The sequence below is a fragment of the Acomys russatus genome, chromosome 29 (genome assembly GCF_903995435.1).
Source record: "Acomys russatus chromosome 29, mAcoRus1.1, whole genome shotgun sequence".
NCBI classification, from domain to species: domain Eukaryota; kingdom Metazoa; phylum Chordata; class Mammalia; order Rodentia; family Muridae; genus Acomys; species Acomys russatus.
This window is the reverse complement of record NC_067165.1, coordinates 17,585,221-17,607,115: the sequence shown is the minus strand read 5'-3', so window position 1 is coordinate 17,607,115 and position 21,895 is coordinate 17,585,221. Positions and strand designations below refer to the sequence as shown.

Below are 21,895 nucleotides of genomic sequence, written 5' to 3'. Positions count from 1 at the left end.
TACACAATGACTTCCAGCTAACCAGGACTATGTCACAAAAATGTCTCAATTAAAAAAAAAAAAAAGCATGAGGGGCCTCAAGATGGCTCAGCATGTGAAGGTGCTTGCCACCAAGCCTGACAACCTGAGTTCAAGTCCTACAACCCACATGGTGAAAGGAGAAACATGCACCAAAAGTTGTTCTCTGATGTGTTCGTGCACATACAAGTTTTCATTATTTTTTGTTGATGTTAGGTTTTTTGTTTGTTGTTTTCATTTTTAAAAGTGTGATGATTTAGCCACAAGAACTGGTCGTTGTAAGCTTAAGTGGCTCCCATGCTCATAGAAGACACCAACATTAGTGTTCCCATGCTGACCTGAGATACATGCACTGGGAGCCAGGCTCAGCGACCTTCCCTGGAAAGACTTGTTAGATGTGACCAGAAGTAACAGTAAACTACACTTGCGTTTTAGCTTCTCCTGGGACAAGAGTCAGGGATGTAGTAGGGAACTAAACCAGGACTCCTAAACTACATTCATCAGCTTGCCAAGAGATCATAGTAGTCTAAGAAAATAATCTGTGGTTAGCAAAGAAGATTAGATGGCCACTTTCCGTTGGAACACAGAAACACTCAAGTTCTATTAGCAATGCAAGAATGTCCTCAGGGCTGAAGGTGTAGCTCAGTAGGAAAGTACTTGAATAACATGTACAGAACCCTGGGCTCGCCACCAGCACTGGACAGGGGGTGTCCTTTAAGTACCCCAAACCCATGCTTTTTGAGGTTGAAGAGAGCTGGGCGATTCTGCCTCTCAGTGCAGCCCAGAGCACTTAATAAGCTCCAGGTAGTTCTGTTACAGGTTAGATCTTGCTTTTGTGTGTTTATTTTTTGTTGTTTAATTACCAACGAGAGATGGGTTTACAAAAGGAGCACAAGATGGAGAGTTCAGACATTGTGTGTAAGATTCATCGTCCTGTGGCAGATGCCCAGTAAGAATGTGGTCAGTGTGTACACTTACACTGGTAATGTGATAAAATTGCTGTTTCATAGTATTAATTGACAAAAATGTTCTCTTTTTCCCCTGCATTCTTTACTGTTACTGTCTATAGTTCTTCCTCGGCAATCAGGTACCGTGTGCCTTGCAATGTCCTTCTTGGTGGTTGTGGTCTTTGTAGCTGATGTTGCCTGTTCCTTGCTATGGGGAGAGGACATAATCAGAAGCATGCCTGAGTCACATCTGGTTGTCTTACCAAGTGGAGAAACTGCTAGCAGAACTATTGTCACAAAAGCTACCTTAACAGCAAAAAGATACAATTTTATATTTTTTTAAAAAGATAATAACAAGATGAAATTTATCATTCCAGATTGGGCTGGCTAAAGACAGTGGTATTACTCTGCACTGAGTTGTAACTATTACAACTCGAGGAAATTGAGGCTCTGTTATCAGCCCATTCCACCTGTAATGAACAGTAGTCTTACATGTCTATATTTGGGGTCAGAATACCATTGGCACAGTTCTGACTCATTACCAGTCTTTTGATAGTTAATACAAATTTTGTGATATACACTTGAGTCAGAAATCCTGAGTGTATCTTAATATTATCTAAGTACTAACTTAATAGATACAGGTATTTACATTTGCATTGCATAATTCAGAGGTACCTGAGAAGTATGGAACAGATTATAGCTAACCATTCAATATGAAATATGCTCAAATCAGATTTGCACAAATATGCAAAGTGCTGACTCCACTTGGCAACTCTAACCTCTGAGATCTCTTTTGAGGGTTCTTTGGTGCTGTCTCTCAAATGTGGAAGGAAGTTGCATGAGTAAAATCAATCTGTCTGACCGGAAGTCAGAAACACTAAGTTAATTGAAGTTCTCAGTCAATGTTAAATTCTAGCTACTGCAATAATCACTAACTACGGTAATATTCTGGGCCAGTGGGAAAACAAAGGCTATAAAGATATAAAACTGAGAATAGTCAAGCTGGCTTTAAATAAAGCACCACAAGCTGGGCATAATACCTTCCTAATACATGTACTCCTAGCTCCTTGTGAGGCAAGTTTGAAGCCATCTTTGGAAACTTAACAAGTCCCTGTCTCAGAATTTGTAATAATGAGCTAGGTGTGCTAGTGCATGCCTATAATCACAGAACTCAGGGAGGCAGAGGCAGGGGGATCACTGTGAGTTCAAGGCCAGTCTGTCTACAAAACAACACTTGCCTTACACATCCCTGAAGTCTGTCCCCAATTCTACAACTAGTCAGTGATTGTAGTCAGGTGCCCAGCACCTTCCTGTTGACTGTACCCACTAGGGTCCCTTTGATGGGGCACTGACACCCTCCTCCACTGCTCCATTAACCTGGGGAGGGTTTGATGAATCATTCTAATATTGTGAGCAGAATTATGAAGCCCATTTTATGTATGTAGTATTGGAGGCCTCAGAGGTCGCATGTCACACTCACATCTAATGGCGTAAGAGCCTAAGTCACTTGTGGGAGAAGGAAACAGTGGCTGTTGAGACTCTGTCTGAGTTGCCGTGGCTCTCCCCCAGCCTTGCGCTGCAGGCCTCCAGAGCTATGCAGTCCTCACACCACCTGGAATGCTAGTGTGTGGGTCTCTGCAGCTCAGCAGAAACAAATTAGAATCCTTTAGACAGCTTTGGGGAGATATTAAGGGAAAGCAGCCGTGAGATCAGTGGATAACAGCCTGTAGGGCGTAGCAGTGTAAGAAGAAAGTAACCTAAACCACCCTTTCCTTTTGACCCTGGGAGACACACATAGCCTTTCCTTTCCTCACCCAAAACAGTGGCTCAGGTTACTAGTGACACACCAGTTATTTCTAGAGTCTTTGTCCTTATAGCTGTGAAAAGTGCTGCTTCTGCTTCACCGTTTGTCACTCTGGCCACTTTGTGTAAATGTTTAAATGCTCTATGGGACAAACGATGTAAAACTTTGTTTTTTAAGTAAATGGCTGGAGAGGGAAGAGACTGCATCCTTCAGACGCCTTCCTATGCGTAGAGTGCGTTTGAGTCAGACAGCAGAGGAATACAGAGATAGCCACCCACTTACGTTACTGAGGAGAGTGGTTGTGTGTCCTCCTCAGACATCCTTTCTTGCAGTTTCCGTTTTTCTCCCTGTTTCAAAGTTACGGTTCTATAACTTTGAAAATCCTAATTAAGTGGTTAACTCCTTCTCTCTACCTCCCTGCCCCCAAACATTCTTCTTCATAACCTTAGGAATTCCATTTCTCTAACTTTTTGTTTGGCATTTGTTTTGGAATCTTGTTTTGTTGCTGTTCATTTGGGGGAAGGTCAGCGTACTCAGTGGGAAGCTCCAGGTGATAACGGTGGAACTGGGCAGCAGGCGATTAGGAACAAAGACAATGAAGAGCTCATCATAACTTGTGCTAAGGTCCAGAATGATTATTGCACAGTTTCTAATCACAATAAGAGATTAAAACTTCTGTTTCTTCAACTAAATTTTAATTCTACCTAATCACTTGTTCAGCTTGAAAACTTTTTCTCTTGGTGACATCACAATCAGAACATTTAGGGTATACTTCTGAACACCGGATGAAGAAAATCACAGCCTTTCCTTAAGCTTGTAATGAGGATGCTTCGCAAGAGGTTCCCTAATGCTTGACTTAGTATTTGCTGCCGTCCACCTAACTCTGCAGCACACTGTATTCAGAAGTTGACACACTCCCCCACCCCCCTTCTTTAGGGAAATAAACATAACAGCGCAGGGTGTTCCCTTGGACAGAATCTTCAGAAGAATCCAAGTGAACAAACACATGCCCGTCTTCCCTCCCTTGCCTTTGGTGTGGGAGTCAGGGTGTGGCTGTCGGGAGCTAACTACTCCAGTGGAAGGATTTCAGGACAGTGCTTCACAGCACAGTCTTTCTGCTCTCCTATTTGCTAACCTTTTTATGACAACGTAAACATGCAAAATTGAGTTCAGAAGTCGTCCCCACTATCACATCATTCCTGAATACAGTCTGCTTTTTAGGGGGGTGGGGTTGTAAGTGTACACTAAGGTGTTCTTGTTAACTGAATTTCCCCCTTGATTCCAGTTTGGGGATTCTCAGCAGTTGCGGCTGGTCCGTATTCTGCGCAGCACTGTGATGGTCCGTGTTGGTGGAGGATGGATGGCCTTGGATGAGTTTCTAGTGAAAAATGATCCCTGCCGAGGTAAGGAAACACCTCCACATGTATGACATAGTGGATGTCGTGTCAGCAGCCCACATGACTTCCTGGGAAGCATTGATGGAGGGCCTTTCTGATTTTTGTCTTCTTAAGGTGTCTGATATCCTCCCATCCAGCACACACTAGAACCTGGGTTTCAGGTAGAAAAATCTGAAGAAGCTGATGCTGTCAGGAAAAAACACAGGAGTGAGGATTTCAAAGTCATCCTCAGGTTCCTAACATCCTCAAGGCCGGACTGAACTAGAATGAAACCTTGTCTTCAAAGACAGAAAAGAATGTATTAGTGTGGCATTATATTGGGATATGGCGTTGGCACTAAGCTAGAGCGAAGCCTTGTGCACACTTTCAGGTTCTTCTTTCTTAGAGCCTCAATCCTTTGGACTGTAATGTCTGTGACCGAGACTCAGCATGCAGAGGACTAGGGACTTTCCTTAATGGGGGAAAGCTAAAGGACCACAGGCAGTTGCCTAAACAAGACAGGGAAAAACAGCTACCCACCCCCCAGGCAACAGAACACCATCAACTTAGCTTGAGGAGACAGTAGCTGCAGCTGCAACAGGGGACAAATGGCCAAATCCCAGCGGCTGCACTCTGCCCAGCCACATCCACTCCTCTCTTCTGATACACAGGAGGCCCCCGCTGTTTGTCTTCCTTGACTAGTTCTGTGGTTCCTACTCTGTCTCTGTCTTTGTGTTTACATCTTTTTTATTCCAGTTCATCATCCTGGGAGTAAAATAAAGCGCTCTGATTCCAGCTCTTCAATTTCCAGTCAGTCTCCCATAGGTTGGCTTTTATGCTTTGTCCCTCTTCCCCTGTACCCTGGTCCTTTGAGAATGGCTTTGCTTCCTAAACTGTAACACCTCTTGGCTCTGTGATAATCTGCTGCCTTGGTGAATGCTCAAAATAGCCAAAGCATTGCTTTTATAATGCTCCATGGTGGCAGGGTATAAAGTGTTCCTATTGAAATGGTATCCACAGAATGTGAGTACTACTTAGTAAATACCTCTACATAAGCACTTTAAAAATTAGAACACATTTGCATCTCATATCTATTCTATGAGGTATAGATTCTGTTATCTCTATTTTATAGAGTAGGAACTTGAGGTATGGACATCTTAAATAACTTACAAAAGGGTCAGCCAGGCAGTGTTTGAAGTCAGAGCCAGCCAGGCTCTTAAGCAGGTGGTCCTGACCACCACCCTATACTTTCAGGTGTCCCCTGTATGTGTCATTGGTCCACCCTGGGCATTAAGTTTTTAAAGCTTATTCATAAACTAAGCAAAAATCAATGTTTACAGTACAGTAACATAGCTTCTTTGCAAGTTTTGTGTGTGGCTTTTTTTTTAATCATTCTGAAAGATTTACAGAGATGCAAAGGATATGGTTCTCACGTGAGTCTAGGTGTATCTATAAATTTAATTCATTCTGCACTTACTCCATCAAGCCAGAATAATAGCTAAACAGTAATAGTTCCCATCAGAAGTGTTTAAATGTAAGTTTGATAATACTTTTTATGATAAACTCTAAAAGGAGTTAATCAGTTTTAGTATTTAATCGTATTATGAATAGTGTTCTTGATTTAAAAATCTTTTCACTGTTTTAAGTAAGTAGCAACACAAACGTCTTTTTAACCTTGTCTCTGTAAGAACAACAAAAAATGTTCTCTAAATCCGTTACAGTCCCAATATCTTGTCTTGTTTAAGCACCAGCGATGCTGCATGCGGCATTTATGATCCTTGGTTGCCTGCTTGTTTGTTGCCTGCTCTATTCACAAGTATATTATGCTGCTGTCTGGCGAGAACACTGCCTGCTTTATCTTTATCTTACTCTGTAAAAATTGGAACTCGAAGGAAGTTTGGGAGGGCAGCCTAGTACTATTTTCTGTGGGCCACTGTTAGCCCTCTTCATCCTTCAGAGCACAGGTAAGACTCCCCCAGCTCTCCAGCGTTGCCTTCTTGGAGCTCAGCAACCAACTTGCGTCCCCTGGCCAAGACAGAACTGACCAGCAGCTCTCAGTAACTGCCACCACATCAACACAGTGCTAGAAGTAGGCGCCCAGGGCCCGGAGTGCATTGCAGGGAGTTGGAAGGACATGAACACCAAGAATACAAGTTTCTTGCTAGGCCTGGTAGCATTTGCCTATAATTCCAGGTACTTAAGGCAAAAGCAGGAAGATCAAGAGTTGTAGCCTGGACTACACAGTAAAACCCTTCATCAAAAAATAGATGAAGTAGATAAGGTTCTTCCTAGGGTTTCTGTAGGACCAATTGCTGTTGTCTTCTGTGGGCCTGTGAGCCTTAGAGGGTGATACACTGACAAGATTATTGATAGCGTTCATTTGTTACTGTTACATAGCTACTGAATTGCTAAAAGATCTCAAATCATGTGCTGCTTTAGCCAAATGTAAAACATAATATTCCACTAGATAGACTTGCCACTTACAGTTTTCTGATACTGCCACAGAGGGTTTTATTTGTTTTCTTAATTCATCTGTGGCAATGGAGATCATACATAAGGCTTTGGATGGAGTTTAAAAAAAAAAAAAAAAAGCACAGTGCTTCTAGGCCTATCGAGATGAGATGGATCAGCAGGTAAAGGCATTTGCTGCCAAGCCTGATGACTGGACCCTCCGTAGTGGAAGGGAGAGATCTAGTTCCCCAGGTCATGCTCTCACTTACCTGTACACTGCGGCATGAGCACTGTTGATGCTCTTTTTAAAAACTGTTTTATTGGGGGTATTAAAGCCTTTACATTCCTTCTACCAACCCCTTAACCTTGGGTAAGAGAGAAAGGTTAGTGGCGAGAGAGGCCACAGACCCCTTTACTTCTCCCAGCTGTTTAGAATCAGCTGGGTTCTTTTGAGACAATACCCGTTTTTAGTTTTTTGAGACAAGGTCTCACTATGTAGCCCTGGCTGTCCTGGATTGGCTTTGTAGATCAGTCTGACCTCGAACTCACAGAGATTCGCCTGCTATCATCCCCCCGCCCCCCGTGCTGGAATTAAAGTCCTGTACCACCACCACCTGGCCTTTTGAGACAATACCAAACTTCATTAACAGCAAACGGCACACTGTGCAACTCTGGTCTCACCAAAGTGCTGCATGCCATGCATCACACTTTTCTCTCTCCAAGCCCCTGTATTTATCTTCCTCAGAATCCTAGACCACGCTGCACACGAGGTGGGCATACTAAAGCCTAAACTAAAATCCCACACTTGGGATTAAAACAAGAACATTTACATAACATAACTGAGTTTACAAAGAAACCAAAACTTACATTACAGAGCACCCACCCACATATGCACAAAATAAGTAAATTAATTTAATTTTAAATGTCCCTGCTTTTTAAAAATGGATATACCTGTGCCTAATGTACTTTGTATATTTTAAAGGGTTAGACATTACTTCCCTGGGATAGTAAAAATCTAGGAATCTTCATTTATGGAGATTTAAAAGATGGTTTGGAGGCTGGAGAAATGACTAGGTCAGCAGTTAAGACTGTATAATGCCCTTGCAAGGGACCAGAGTTCAGTTCCCAGTACCCCCATCAGGAGACTTACAGCTCCCTCTTCTGCCTTCTATGAGCACCTTCCCCTCTCCCTGCTCCCCCACCCATACTCACATGCATATGATATAAAATAAAAACAAGAAGCAAGACTTATACAGAGAAACCCTGTCTCAAAAAACAATCAAACAAATAAATGAAATGAAGAACTGGAGAGCTGGCTCAGCAGTGAGGAGCTGCTCTTACAGAGGACACAGCAGATTCAGTTCCCAGAACCCACTTGGTGGCTCATAGCCATCCCTAACTGCATTTCTTGGGATTCTACTCCCTCTTCTGACCTCTACAGGCATGAGGTACTCTTGGTATGTACACATACATGCAGACAAGACACTCATATACATAAATCTAAAACAAAAGCAAAAAGACCGGTTTAGGATTCTGTGCATGTATATACACATTGAACCAGGGTTTAGTTAGGGTAACTTAAGGAGCATAGGCACTGAAGGAAATGTCTCTTCCTCCCACATCAAACCTACTTGTAGAAATTTATCTTAAAGAATCCATATCAGGATGTGTACAAGATTTTAGAAGTTGTCATAGCATTGGATATAATATTTTTAAAATTATAAACAAGTTAGAAGTACAACATTTAACCAGTCAAGTAATACATATATAATAAACTTATACTTTACAGTTAGTTGAAATTTAACATGGGACATATAGGAGATGGAGGAATATTTTCTTTATATTAAAATATCTGGTACCTAAAAGTGTGTATACAATTGCTCAAAGAAATACAGATATGCTAATATGTTCATTGTGATATGCTGTAGGTTGCAGGAATGAGCAGCTGTTGCTCCTGGCAGAGGAACAGTGAGAGCAGAGTCATTTCTCTCACCAACCCTGGAGCTTGCTGTTTGGGCTAAGACTGGCTAACCAGGACCTCCCTGTGTCTCTCCAGCACCGGGTTACACATGGGCACTGCCACACCTGGCATTTACATGGCTTCTGGGGATCCAAGCTTGGGTCCTTATGCCCAATGAGCCATCTCTCCCAAGCCAGCTTTCTTGTGGTTTTCATCTGTTCTAAGATTTTTAAAAAAGGTCCTCTTAGCCAGGCTCGGTGGCACACACCTGTAATCCCAGCACTCAGGAAGCAGAGGCAGGCTGTGAAATCAAGGCCAGCCTGGTCTACAAAGAGAGTCCAGGATATCCAGGGCTATTACACAGAGAAACCCTATCTTGAAAAACCAAAAAATTAGCTGGTACATGCCTTTAATCCCAACACTAGAGAGGCAGAGGCAGGCGGATTGCTGTGTAGGCGGAGGCCAGCCTAGTCTACAAAGTGAGTCCAGGACAGCCAAGGCTACACAGAAAAACCCTGTCTCAAAAAACCAAAAATTTTTAAAAGGTCCTCTTGGGCTGGAGAGATGGCTCAGAGGTTAAGAGCACTGGCTGCTCTTCCAAAGGTCCTGAGTTCAATTTCCAGCAGTTGCATGGTGGCTGACAACCATCTATAATGAGATTCTGGCGTGCAGATGTACATGCAGGCAGAACACTGTATACATAAGAAAATGAATCTTTAAAAAATAAAATAAGCCGGGCAGTGGTTGCACACGACTTTGATCCCAGCACTCAGGAGGCAGAGGCAGGTGGATCTCTGTGAGTTCGAGGCCAGCCTGGTCTACAAAGTGAGTCCAGGACAGCCAAGGCTACACAGAGAAACCCAGTCTCAAAAACAAAAACAAAACAAAAAATAAAATTAAAAAAGATCCTCTTACGAAGTAAGCCTTTACCCAGCAATTACCATGGAGTAGTGGAGACAAACTGATGTGGGGGATGCCATAAAGAGAATGGCCAGGAAAAAAAAAGAGAGAGAGAGAATGGCCAGGAGTGGCAATTGAGGCAGGGTGAAGAGATGAGCTAAGGTGGGAGACAGGCCACCTCTGCTGTGGCTTGACCAGTCTTCGTAGGTGCTTCCGTCTTTTGTCTTAATGGGATAGAGATGCCAATGAAAATCCAGTATAGAGCTGCATGTGGCCATACTGTATAAATTTGAATATGGGAGGAACACAGTCTTATCCCTCTGTTATTACAGGTGGTCCTCTTTCTTTGTGTGGGTGTGGGTGTGTGTTGAGATGGAATTTAGCTGTTTTCCCAAGCTAGTCTCAAACTCCTGGGCTGAAACATTCTCCCTGCCTCAGCCTTGAAGTAGCTGGCTTATCCTGCCACTTGCCTGTAGCCTCTCTAAAACATTGTAAGTGTGGCTGTCTATAACTAGTCGTCATTTCTTTTTGTTTTTTTGTTTTTATTTGTTTTTCAAGACAGGGTTTCTCTGTGCAGCCTTGGCTGTTCTGGACTTGCTTTGTAGACCAGGCTGGCCTCGAACTCAGGAAGATCTGCCTGCCTCTGCCTCCCAAGTGCTGGGATTAAAGGCATGCACCACCACACCTGGCTCTAGTTGCCATTTCTAAGAGTTCCTCTTATATCCTCTGCTGTTTTTCAGGCAGTTTGTTTAGAAGCAACTATCCAATGTTTACTCAGTTGAGACTCCACCACCAGATATGTTTGGTATATTTTTAAAATGTAGTCTAGAATGGATGTTCAGGCTCATACTTACTGTAGGGCATTGTCACTGAGAAATCATGGGATCTGTTTCAGAGGAACAGTGTCTTACATTAACATTTGTTCTGGCTGTACTTGAGGTCTATGATTAAATCCATACTTTAAGTTCTGGTCCTACCGCTCCAGAAAGTCACAAGGCAGCATTATTTGGCCTTCAGTGCTTTCCCAGATTCTTCAACTGCGATTCCTCTCCTACTTGCAGTTGCTCCTTCAGCTTCCGACTGCTTCCAGCTTTTTTTCTTAACACATTCTCACTCACAGTTTTGTGCATGGTCTTGATCTCTCTCTCCCTACATGTTTACTTCTTAAAGACTCTGTCCTCATCCTTACTATCCTGGCTTCCTGGACCCCTTTCTTTAGAATTGTTATTGATAGAACTCAGAAGGAAGAGTCTTGCTTTCATTAATGTGCTTTTCTCCACTATATTATCACCATACAGCCTGCAAAATTCCAGCAAAAAGTAGACATGTCTATGAGAGAGAAAATAAAAGTCTGATTAAGGCTTGTATCTTGTTGCACCTGTGTCTCCTTGAGCAGCTACAGTTTGCTTACCCCAGGTGACAGCAGCAAAGCCAGACCGTGACAGCAGAACCGGATGGTCATCTGTTCCCAGGCTTGCTTGTTACAGCAAGCTAGGCTCTTAGCCAGTGTGTCTGCTGTAGGTCAGAACATGACAAAGCTGTTTTTAAAGAATCCATAGGTGGTATAGAGCCTATGCACAGCTTACTGTTATCATGGGGTCAAGCAGCTGTATGACCATCCAAGATACATTTTTAAGATAACTGACAACATGCATGTTTTTCATTCTCATTTTAGCACGAGGCAGAACTAACATAGAACTTAGAGAAAAATTCATCCTGCCAGAAGGGGCATCCCAGGGGATGACTCCATTCCGGTCACGGGGTCGAAGATCCAAACCGTCTTCCCGGGCAGCTTCTCCCACCCGCTCCAGCTCAAGTGCTAGTCAGAGTAACCACAGCTGTACATCCATGCCTTCTTCTCCAGCCACCCCAGCCAGCGGGGCCAAGGTATGTGCTGACCTCCTCCATGCTGTCTTTTCCCGTCCTATCTGTTCACTGATGGGCAGCCTCTGAAAAGACTAGCAAGAAAAAGAACATAAAAACATGCAGAGCAATTCTTCCCAGATGCCCACAGTGCACAGAGGTACTTAGTAAAGTCTCTGGTCAGGCTGGTCACATCTGAGACAGGTCTGTCCTCTTATCCCCAGTGTGAGGCTGAGCTTGTTCAGAGTTAGGGTTACTGGTTTGAATAGTCAGGTACTGTCTGTGCAGCCAGAGATGACAGATGAGCTGGCACAGTGGTACAGGTAAGAGTACCTTTCGAACCGCTCACCTCTGCCCATTGGAATTACATGTATTTATTTGTTTTCTGTTTGTTTAAAATTTAGTATCTTTTGTTGTTGTTATTGTTGTTGTTGTTGTTTCCAATTTACTCCCCTTTCTGTTCCATTTTCAATTGTTCCTGCCCTTCCCTTCGGATTTCCATTTCACAGACTCCACTTCAGTTCTCTCGCTGTTATGACAAACCCTGGTTGGTAAACAGTAAATCTGGCACCCCTGTCAGGGACAGCCACTGTCCTGACCTCCAGCTACTCAGCCCTGAGGTAGAGTATGGCTTTGCTGAGTGGGACATAGTCACAAAGAGGCCCTCACTCATGCCAAGACCCTGCCCGGCTCTTCTTCCTGACATGAGCCCAGTGTCTCTTCCATCTCTGGGATGCTTGCTGACACAGCTGATTGATCGAGTTGGTCAAGTGTTTTCAGGAGTTTCTAACTCGGATTCACCAAAACTGGAGATGAATAAGAGAGGCCTAAAACAAGCTTTGCCAGTTCTTAGCATGACATGTGTTCAGGATGATTGATAACAGTCATTCCTGGCCATTTACTTATTATTACTTGTAATTAGGCCTCTTGGAATCTCCAGTTGTCAGCTACACAGACGAGTTATAAACACTTGAAATTAAACTACAATGCATGTTCACCAATGTTCTATGTGTGTAGAACGAGAGGATGATTTGCAAGACCCTTACTCAGGGTGATTGGTGCTGCCACATGGGTCCAAGGCATGGGTGCTATCGATTTCAGCCCAGCACAGTTTCCCAACTAGTGACCACTGCTCTGGGGCTCCAGTTCCACCTTCTTGGTTCCATGATCTAGGCACCTGGACTTCCATAGCTTTATTTTGAATGCACATACCAACAGTTAAGCATGTCCAAGTGCAGCTGTTAAAATATCTGAACACTTCTGGAGGAACAGTGTTATAGAGAAACAAATCATGGTTGGGTATTGTAGCACACACCTGGAATCCCAGCTTTGGGAAGTGGAGGCTGGTGGATCATGATGTCAAAGCCATGTGGGCTGTGTATTGAGAACTTGTCTCAAAAGAGGAAAAGGAAAAAATGAAACAAAACCTGGCTCATCAGTTAAAAGCACTGACTGCTCTTCCAAAGGACCCGGGTTCAATTCCCAGAACCCACATGGCAGCTCACAACTGTCTATAACTCCAAGATCAGTCTCCTCCAACAGGCAAAAACACCAATACACATAAAATAAGAATAAATTATTTAAAAAAAAAAAAAAAAAACCTGGGCAGAGAAGCCAGTGTAACAGTGGCATACTTAGCTTCTCTCAGCCCCTGCAGGAAACACTGGGTTCTAACCCTCTAAGCATGGTGTTCCTTCAGTCAGGCACGCTTCAGCTGCAGAAGGGCACAGAGGCACAGTAGCCAGCAGCTGTGAGTGAGCTGACACTTGTGGACATAGCCCACTCCAGCTCAAACTCCAGCCACTGCCCGAGAACCCGAGATTCAGCCTGCCCTTACTTTTTCCCTTCTGAAGGCTCCAGCTCCAAAAATCCCCACTGTGAAAATTGTCAATGTTGATCATGACACAGATTGCATATGATGTGGAGGGATGAGCCTTTTTGCTTTATTTTACAATGTGATCTTTTGTCTCAAGTTCTTTACTCATTGATAGCCTGTGGCCAGGCCAGGCCCTAGCTTAGGGCCGCATCCCAGAGGCCCCAGAGCGGTGGACTCCAAGCAGCAGTGCTCAGGAAGGATAGCTCTTGGAACTGGTGCTTCTCCTCCCCGGTGGCCAGGAGAGTTCTGCTTGAGTGTCAGTTAATTCCTGTCGCTTTTGCTTTTCCTTTATGAAGACATTGAACCTGAACAATGAGATAGGCGCTTTCCTCTCTATCTAAGCATCTTAAAGGTTCTGGAAAACAATTTGCCCGACTTATTTCAAAGAGAAACTGGAATTGTATACCATGTTATAAGTAATATCAGATGTTAAAATATTCTTTCTTTACATGCAAGTCTATGATATTAAAAAATAAAATCACATAGGTAATATAGCTCCCACCAGAAGAAGCAGTCATAAAATGCAACTCCTGTTCAGGTTAGGACATGCTTCTATGCATCATGTATTCCTCCTTTGCTGCCACATAGTTTTACGTGCTAAGATGTGAGAGTACATCAGTAAAATAAAAGTTCCTGCTTTTATGAAAGTGATGCTTTAATGTGGGACAAAGAGGCAGTGAGCAGATATAGATGTCAGGCAATGAAAAGTACTGTTCTTAAAAATGGAAACACAGAAGCAGAAAGCTTCAAGTGGTGTTGAGAGACGAGGCCACTCTGACAAGGTGACCCCGTCAGCATAGCCTCTGCAGTCCATGGGCTGAGCAGTGTCTGCTTGGGGAGGAAGGTTATTGTACAGTCACAGTGTGGGCTCAGGTAAGAAGTGAACAGGAGTTCCCTGGGCCATAGGGCAAACAGCAAGGAGCCCAGACAGTTTACCTAATAGGAAGGGTGTGTGATAGAAGTGGAGAGACAAGATTCAATCCTCATTTCCTGGGAAGAAGCCTCTAGATAACAGGCTGGCTCATAAAGAAGTCTTGACTACAGTTGCTGTGTGTGCTTAGTGATGGCAGGTGCATGTCACTTGAGCTGCTTTACATTGCCACCCCAGCACATTGGCACATAGGGGTTTTGGATTTCTCTTCTTGGAACCCATCCCTGTAGTCATTTGTAACCATAGTGTCTTGCTACTGAAAATGTCACATTTTCTAGGGAAGTGTAGAACAGGACAACAGACATGGGAAGGTTGTCATCCCTAGGGCGTGACAGGTGTCAGGAGACGCTCTGACATTTTTAATTGGACCATAAAACCTTTTTGAGAATATTTTTTAAAAATCCATGATATAGGACATTTTGTAAATAAATCTTTGTTTTCCTGGACTTTTAATTTGCTTTCTCAAATGGTTATCTATAAAGAAGCTTTTAAGTAAACAATTTAATTACATACCTATCAAAGATTTTATCAAGTAAATATGATCTTTTATTATTTTGAAGGTTATTCCATCGACAGGCAGCAAGCTGAAACGACCAACACCAACTTTTCATTCTAGCCGAACATCCCTTGCTGGCGACACCAGCAATAGTTCTTCCCCAGCTTCCACAGGTGCCAAAACTAACCGGGCAGGTAAGTACCTGCAGTGCGTGGGGCCGAGGATGGGAGGAATAACCCAGCTACTGTGAACTGGGGAAGCATTGGCCTCTCAGGAGCCAGTGCTGGGAAGAGTGCTTGGTGTCCTGCCCAGAAAGACACTTGCAGTTTTTAGGCAGCCATTGGTTTTCTTGTCAATGCAACAGACTCTAACCTCCTACACTCAACATGGAGTCCTTGTTCTGGATCAGAAATGATCGCAGCTGAAAGGAAGAAAGCACCAGCCCAGAGCTAAAGCAAGCTGCTTGTTAGTCACTTGCCCATTGCACCATGTCTTCTATGGCTGCTGGTGACCGGGGAAAGTGGAGCTGGCTGGCTGCTCCTCCTCCTGGGAACTTGAAACTCGGCTCCCTCCCATCTGCACCTGCTCACATATGCTACACCCTCATCAGTTCTCCCACCTGTGCCGTGATGACTGCGCAGCTTTGAAAGGTGGTCCAGCCGCTGACAGCACCTGCTTTCTGCTAGGGACCATAGTAGCCTCACAAGCTAGAAAAGGCTCATCACCTGCTGTTATGGTGAAATGTGTATTCAGAATGGCTGTGATTTTCCCCAAGGCCATTCAGCAAATCAAGAGCTTTTAGCAGCAGCCCCATGGCCTCAGTCACAAGTGTTTCCATTTCAATGCCTTCTCCATTAAGTGTCCTGCTTTATTCTTAAATTCCAGACCCTAAGAAGTCCGCCAGCCGTCCAGGAAGTCGTGCGGGGAGTCGGGCAGGGAGTCGAGCAAGCAGCCGTCGAGGAAGCGATGCCTCTGACTTTGACCTTCTTGAGACGCAGTCAGCTTGTTCAGATACTTCTGAGAGCAGTGCTGCAGGGGGCCAGGGCAGCTCCAGAAGAGGGCTTGCCAAGCCTTCCAAAATCCCAACCATGTCTAAGAAGACCACCACTGCCTCCCCCAGGACTCCATGTCCCAAGCGATAACACTGTACAAGCACCCCACACCACTATCCACTTTAATCCTGCTCCATACATTGGGTGTATATTTATTCTGAATGGGAGAAGTTATATTGTTAAAATTGTAAAAGAATAATTGTGTTATGAAGCTGCCTTATTTTTTTTCCTTTTTGTAAGTTACTATTTTCATGTGAATATTTATGTAGATAAAATTTGCCTCCTGGTAGCCCTGTAACAGATGGGGCCCAGAGATGAAATATTTGAGGAAAACAAAAGGTCAAGACACAAATGTGTATTAAAAAGAAAAGCCTCTAAATAGGGTTTCATGTGGTGCAGGGTTATAAACCTGCTTTATCTTTTAGGATTATTCCTAAATGCATCTTCTTTATAAACTTGACTTGCTATATCAGCAAGATAAATTATATTAAAAAATAAGAATTCCGCGAAGTTTAAGGAACTCTTCTTTTTAAATCACAGACACCTCGATTAGTAAGAACTGAGGAGAGGGCACTTAAGCTTGCATTTCCATTGTTTTACTGTCAATGTAATTTTAGCTAAAGAGACAGAACCTCATCTAGATAGCTTTTGCACATGATACAGCAAAGAGTTCATTGCAATACTGTCTAAAAATAATGTCTCAGTACTGGGTGTTAAAGGGCACATAGCTGCTAGGATTCAGGGGTAAAAGGAAACTTCAGAACTTTGGGGTTTTAAACTGATTTGTAAGTTAACTGTCCAACCTAGCCATCAGTGACTCCTGTGTCCCCAGGCCCCTGGGAATTCACAGTGGGAGCTCCTTGGTGGCACTGTGAATTACACATTTGTTTATCTGCTTTTTTTTTTCTATTTATTTAAATGGTCGATCAACCTCCCACAAACTGAGGAATGAATTCCATAAGCCTATTTTGATGTGGACCTAAGACAAACACTTGCTCATCCTTTAACGGAGTTCACCAGCACACGTGTTCACCAGTCCCGTTTGCTTCCGTCTTTTCTGTGTGTAATAAAGTCAGCTGACCAAGTGACCACAAAGAGGGGCTGTCTGGGGCTCCTGGTTTTTCGCTGCTGTTCCTTGTCAGCTCTGACCATGTTGCTGTGTGATTATCTCAATTGGTTTTAATTGAGGCAGAAACTGAAGCTCTACCAATGAACTGTTTAAAAACAAGACACACTTTTGTATTAAAATTGCTTGCAGTAACAAATGTTTTGTAATTCTTGGCTTTATTCTGAACCACTACTTTATATTTGAATGTTACCCCTAAGATATAAAAATGTTGTAGTACTTAAATACATCATTCACAAGAGTTTTCTTGATGGAAGAAAAAAAATCAAAAGAACTTAATACTTTTTTCTTTATTTTAATCTTGTTGATTTTGATGAGGCACTAAAGAAGCAGGATGTTTTTACACAGGCATGTAGGGACCTTGTCCACCTACATGATTCAACAGATAATATGTGAGAAATTTACATCGGGACATGCAGACCTCCCACAGTATGCTGAAATTTTTATGTTATCTGATGGACCTTCTGGAGTTGAGTCTTGGATTCCCATGCTAGTCTGCTGCTTCTTCCCCCAGTCTTTATGGCCCTGACATGACTAGAACAGCCAGAATTAACCTTGAGAGCACTATATAGGATGGGAACAAATGGGCAGACAAGGCCGTGGCGTAGAAAGAGCCTTATTCTGATAAACTAGCTGTTCAGATGGCACCGTACAGAGGATTTCAGGGCAGGTTATACAGGAGATGGGTGGTCACAGACTGGCCCACCCTTTCTCATGCGTGGTTTGTGGCCAGAAGATGTGTGTGGGCCCCTGGTACCCTAGACAGGTGTCCTGCGGTTCTGTAAATCTAAACAGCAATCATTTCTTCCACTCTTCCTGAACTTAGTAGTTTGCCCACATGCCCTCCTTTCATAGTCCACAGTGGACAAGGCCACAAAGGGCGTTGCTTCCCTGGGGCCCTCTCGCTTGTTTCCAAACCCATGAGGGAAAACAGCCTAATACTGGGGAAGATGGGTCAGGTGAAGTTGAGCCCAGTGGACAACTGGAAGGCGGTCCATTCCACTCGTTTTGTTTTTTGGTTTGGTTCTTCGAAACAGTTTCTCTGTGTAACGGCCCTGGCTGTCCTGGACTTATTTTGTAGGCCAGACTCACAGAGATCCACCTGGCTCTGCTAGGATTAAAGGTGTGCAGAACAGGTGGAGAGGCAGGTGTGTTCACACGATCACGGTATGAAAGCATTGGTGGATGCTTCTGGAGTTGAGTCTTGGACTTCCATGCTAGTCTGCCTCTACTTACCCTAGTCCTTAGCTGGCCCTGACATGACTAGAACAACCAGAATCCAACTTGACTAATGAGAATTCAAAAAAGGAGTCCAAATTCAGATCTATGTTCTTACTCTTCAGGCCACATGCCCCTCAAATTCTAGAATTTGGCAAGATGTAAATGCGTGTTTGCCAAAGTGGATAGGGCCAAATGTTCACACTGAAGGGGCTGCATGTAGCCTGGTGGTCTCCACGCTTTTTTCATGAAAGTGGAAACATAAAAGCTGTCAATGTGAGATTGAAGAGCTGGCTCGGCCATTAAAACTACTTGCACGCTTCCTTGCAAAAGACCTGAGTTCAGTTCCCAGCTCCCATATGGTGGCATACAACTACCTGCAACTCCAGCTCCAGGGGACCTTCTGGCTTCCGTGGATACCTGTGCTCACATACACGTACCCACATGCTGTGCATACTCATAATTAAAAGTATTTGGGGCTGGAGATGCATTAAAAGCGTTTGACATTAAAAGCGTTTAAGACAAAGGAAAGAGGCCAGATAAAGGCTTAAAGGGCCACAGAGACTGACGAGGGATCATCAGTAAAGGTTCTGAGTGACCACACAAGCCTGGAGACTTGCCTATAATCCCCAGAACCCACAAAAAAAAGATAGGAATGGGGCACAAAACCCACAACATCATCTTTTAACCTCTACACGAGCCTCTCCCCCCATAATAATAGTTCTGAGACATGATTCAAAAAGGAAAACACATGCCTGAAGACCAATGAGATGGCTCAGCAAAGGTGCTTGCCACCAAGGCTAATCACCTGAGCTCAGGCTAGAGACCACATGGTAACAAAAAACCAATGACTCCCACAAGTTGTTCTCTGACCTCCATACATTCAACATGCACACACATATGAATGATACATATTTTGTGCCTTCTGGGGCTTTAAACAACACATCAAGAGCTAGCATCCTAGCATTCCATACATTACAGAGAACTTGCACTCTGGATAAATCTCAATGCACATCCCAATTCTATCATCTTGAATGCCCCTGCGGATAAGAAAGTTAAGTAACTCAGCAAAGTCATAGCAGGTGAGCCAGGACGCTCAGGTTCTGATACGACCTTCTCCAAAACACTTTAGTCACCTCAGTCTTTCTGCTGTTCCGGCACCCCTCCTCTGCACTTCCAGAAACTTCACCAGCTCCTCTGGGGTGCAGCTTTCATTCTGCCTTTGGAAATGACCAAGCTCACAGATGATCAGTCAGCCCCATTAGAGTGGGGTTGATTGCAGAGCAGTCCGCCATGACTGTTGCCAAGTTAACTCTGGGCAGAGGCTCTTGGGTGTCTGGCTAAACGCTGATACAGGAATGTGAAGTGCTGTGAAGTTTAAGTGGCTAGCTCTTAAGCTCACTTCAATGGTTCCAGCCCTGAGAACCACCCCATGCTGGGCTACTTGTAGTAGGTAGCCTGGTAGCCCAGCGTTACCTAGAAGTGCGGGTGGAGTGTGGGGATTCTTGGTGGCAAGATGTGGAGGCTGGTGCAGAGGGTACCCAGGATCCAGAGGGGACAGGGGGTGCTGTGGGCAGGAGACTCAGGAGCTCCTGGACAAAAATGATATGGACAGCATCTTACTGCTTTCTACTTCAGTCAGCAAGCTCTGTGGATTCAGCGCCCCTGCCCAACTTTCACCCCATCACTACTAGAGAATCACTGTCAGCCCCTTCCCCTATTACAATATTTGTCTCCTACCTGGCAGCATCATCTTTGAAAAGCCCAGCAATTTTGCCTTTTTCTTCCTTCTTTCTGTTCTCCTACTCTCCTCTTCTTCCTTCTCCTCCTTGTTCTATTTGATTTTGTTTTGAGACAAAGTCTGACTATAGCTATGAAACTAGTCCTGGGCTGTCTGTCTCAAACTATGTAAACGATTCTGGCCTTGAATTTACAGTGATCCTCCCATACCCTCAGTTGTTCTATGTCTTAATGGGGGCTTGCAAGCACTTCAGAAGTTGACTTGTTGGGTAAAAGGCAGATAACCTGCACATGATAACCTGAAGAATTTAGTTGATAATTGAAACTTTGAGACAAGGCTGAAGAAGGAAACTTCAGTTCAGGGGATGCACTGCCCTCTCCTAACATCAGAGGACACTGGTACGCAGGAGGTGCACACATTTAAGGAAGAAAAAACAAAAACTTTGGAAGGATCACACCACCATGATTTTGGTGGTCATTATACACTTACTAGGATTTTTATTTTGAATACACTAGAGAATTAATAATTGGCCTGGGCCCTCGTGCAGCATCGTCTACAGGGCCCTCTGTAGTCTCTCTCCTGGAATCCTCTCCTGCAGCCACTCTTCATGCCCAGCTCTCCAGTTCTGCTGCTGTGTGGCCTCAGGTAAAGTGCTTAACCTCCAGTGCCCTCATATGTTAAAAAGAAAGGGTTTGCGGGGCACAGTAGCACATGCTTTAATCCTAGAGGCAGGCGTATCTCTGTGAGTTTGAGGCCAGCCTGGTCTATAGGATAAGTTCCAGGTCAGCCAAGGCTACACAGTGAAAAGTTGCAAGAAGGAAGAGGAAGAGGAGATGGAGGAGGAGAAAAGAGAGGCTGGAGAGATGGTTCAGTGGTAAAGAGCACATGCAGCTCTTCCAAAGGACCAGGGTTCGATTCCTAGCACCCACATGGCAGACCACAACTTTCTGTAACTCCAGTTTCAGGGGATTCAACACCCTCACACAGACAGACATGCAGGTAAAACACCAATGCACAACATAAAAATAATTTTCTTTTAAAGAGAAAGAAAAAGATGAGTGGAGGAGTCTGGAGATGACATTCAAAAATGACACCTCTCAAGGGGAAGAAAAAGAAGGAAGAACAAGTCTTGGACCTCGAGTGGCTGGCTGAAGCAGAGAACGTATTAGGTGTCTGCCACATCTTTGCATCCTTCAAGGAGACCTTTGTCCATGTTACTGATCTTTCTGGCAAGAAAACGATCTGCGCCAGGCGTGGTGGCACATGCCTTTAGTCCCAGCACTCGGGAGGCAGTGGCAGGTGGATTGCTGTGAGTTCGAGGCCAGCCTGGTCTACAAAGTGAGTCCAGAACAGCCAAGGCTGCACAGAGAAACACTGTCTCGAAAAACAAAACAAAAAAACAAAAGACAAAAAAGAAAGAAAGAAAAGAAAAAGAAAACGATCTGCTGGTGAAGGCAGACCGAGATGATCCCTCTCCGTACTGAGCCATGTGGCTGCCCAGGATGTGGTCCAGAGAAGCAAGGAGCTGAGCATCACTGCTTTCCATATAACACTTCGAACCATGGGAGGAAGCAGACCCAAGACACCCCTGAACCTGGAGCCCAGTCAGCCTCAGAGCTCTTGTTTAGGGAAAAGGACTGAGTGAGTGGGTTGAGGATGTCATCCCCATGCGCTGTTGACAGCACTCAAAGGAAGGGCGCGAGTCTATGAACAGGACTTCTCAAATTATTTTCTGTTAATAAATTGCTTTCTGTAAGCTTTAAAAACATGGGGGGGGGAGAAAACGGGAGGGCAGGGGAGGGGAATAGAGGGGAGAGGAGAGTAGAGAAGAGAAAGAGGAAAGGAAAGAAAGGAAAGGCGGCTGTGTGCCCATAATGGCTTGTGAATTCTAAGAATAGGTATGGAAGCGCTGTTACCTGCCATTATGACACTCCCAGCCTCTGCTGGGCACTTTCCTCCCACTGACTTCCGTCTTTCCTGGTCAACTCCTTCCAGCCTTCCGGAGCTCAGTCTCAGTGCCACTCAAGCCACACCGACACCTTTAATAGCTGAGACAGTGTTGTGGCAGCCGCCAGGGGAGACCGGAGTGCATGAAGGAGGGGAACCAGCCAAGGAATTTTCCCGGGGTCCCTTTCT

The 21,895-nt window shown here is 44.3% G+C and overlaps 1 protein-coding gene across 2 annotated transcripts in view; it reads left to right on the top strand.

Moving 5' to 3' along the window:
• Nucleotides 1-17,031, top strand: part of Macf1 (microtubule actin crosslinking factor 1) — a 230,192-nt gene extending 213,161 nt beyond the window's left edge. Inside the window, exons 95-101 of one of the 2 annotated variants that reach the window (XM_051171391.1) lie at nt 1,088-1,105; nt 4,055-4,172; nt 4,902-4,970; nt 11,132-11,343; nt 11,829-11,939; nt 14,687-14,816; nt 15,508-17,031. In XM_051171391.1, the coding sequence (XP_051027348.1) occupies nt 1,088-1,105; nt 4,055-4,172; nt 4,902-4,970; nt 11,132-11,343; nt 11,829-11,939; nt 14,687-14,816; nt 15,508-15,764 (915 nt within the window). In that variant the 3' untranslated portion in view covers nt 15,765-17,031. The remainder of the gene's footprint in view (nt 1-1,087; nt 1,106-4,054; nt 4,173-4,901; nt 4,971-11,131; nt 11,344-11,828; nt 11,940-14,686; nt 14,817-15,507) is intronic. The other variant, XM_051171392.1, reaches the window with a different exon arrangement.
• Nucleotides 17,032-21,895: the final 4,864 nt, after the last annotated feature.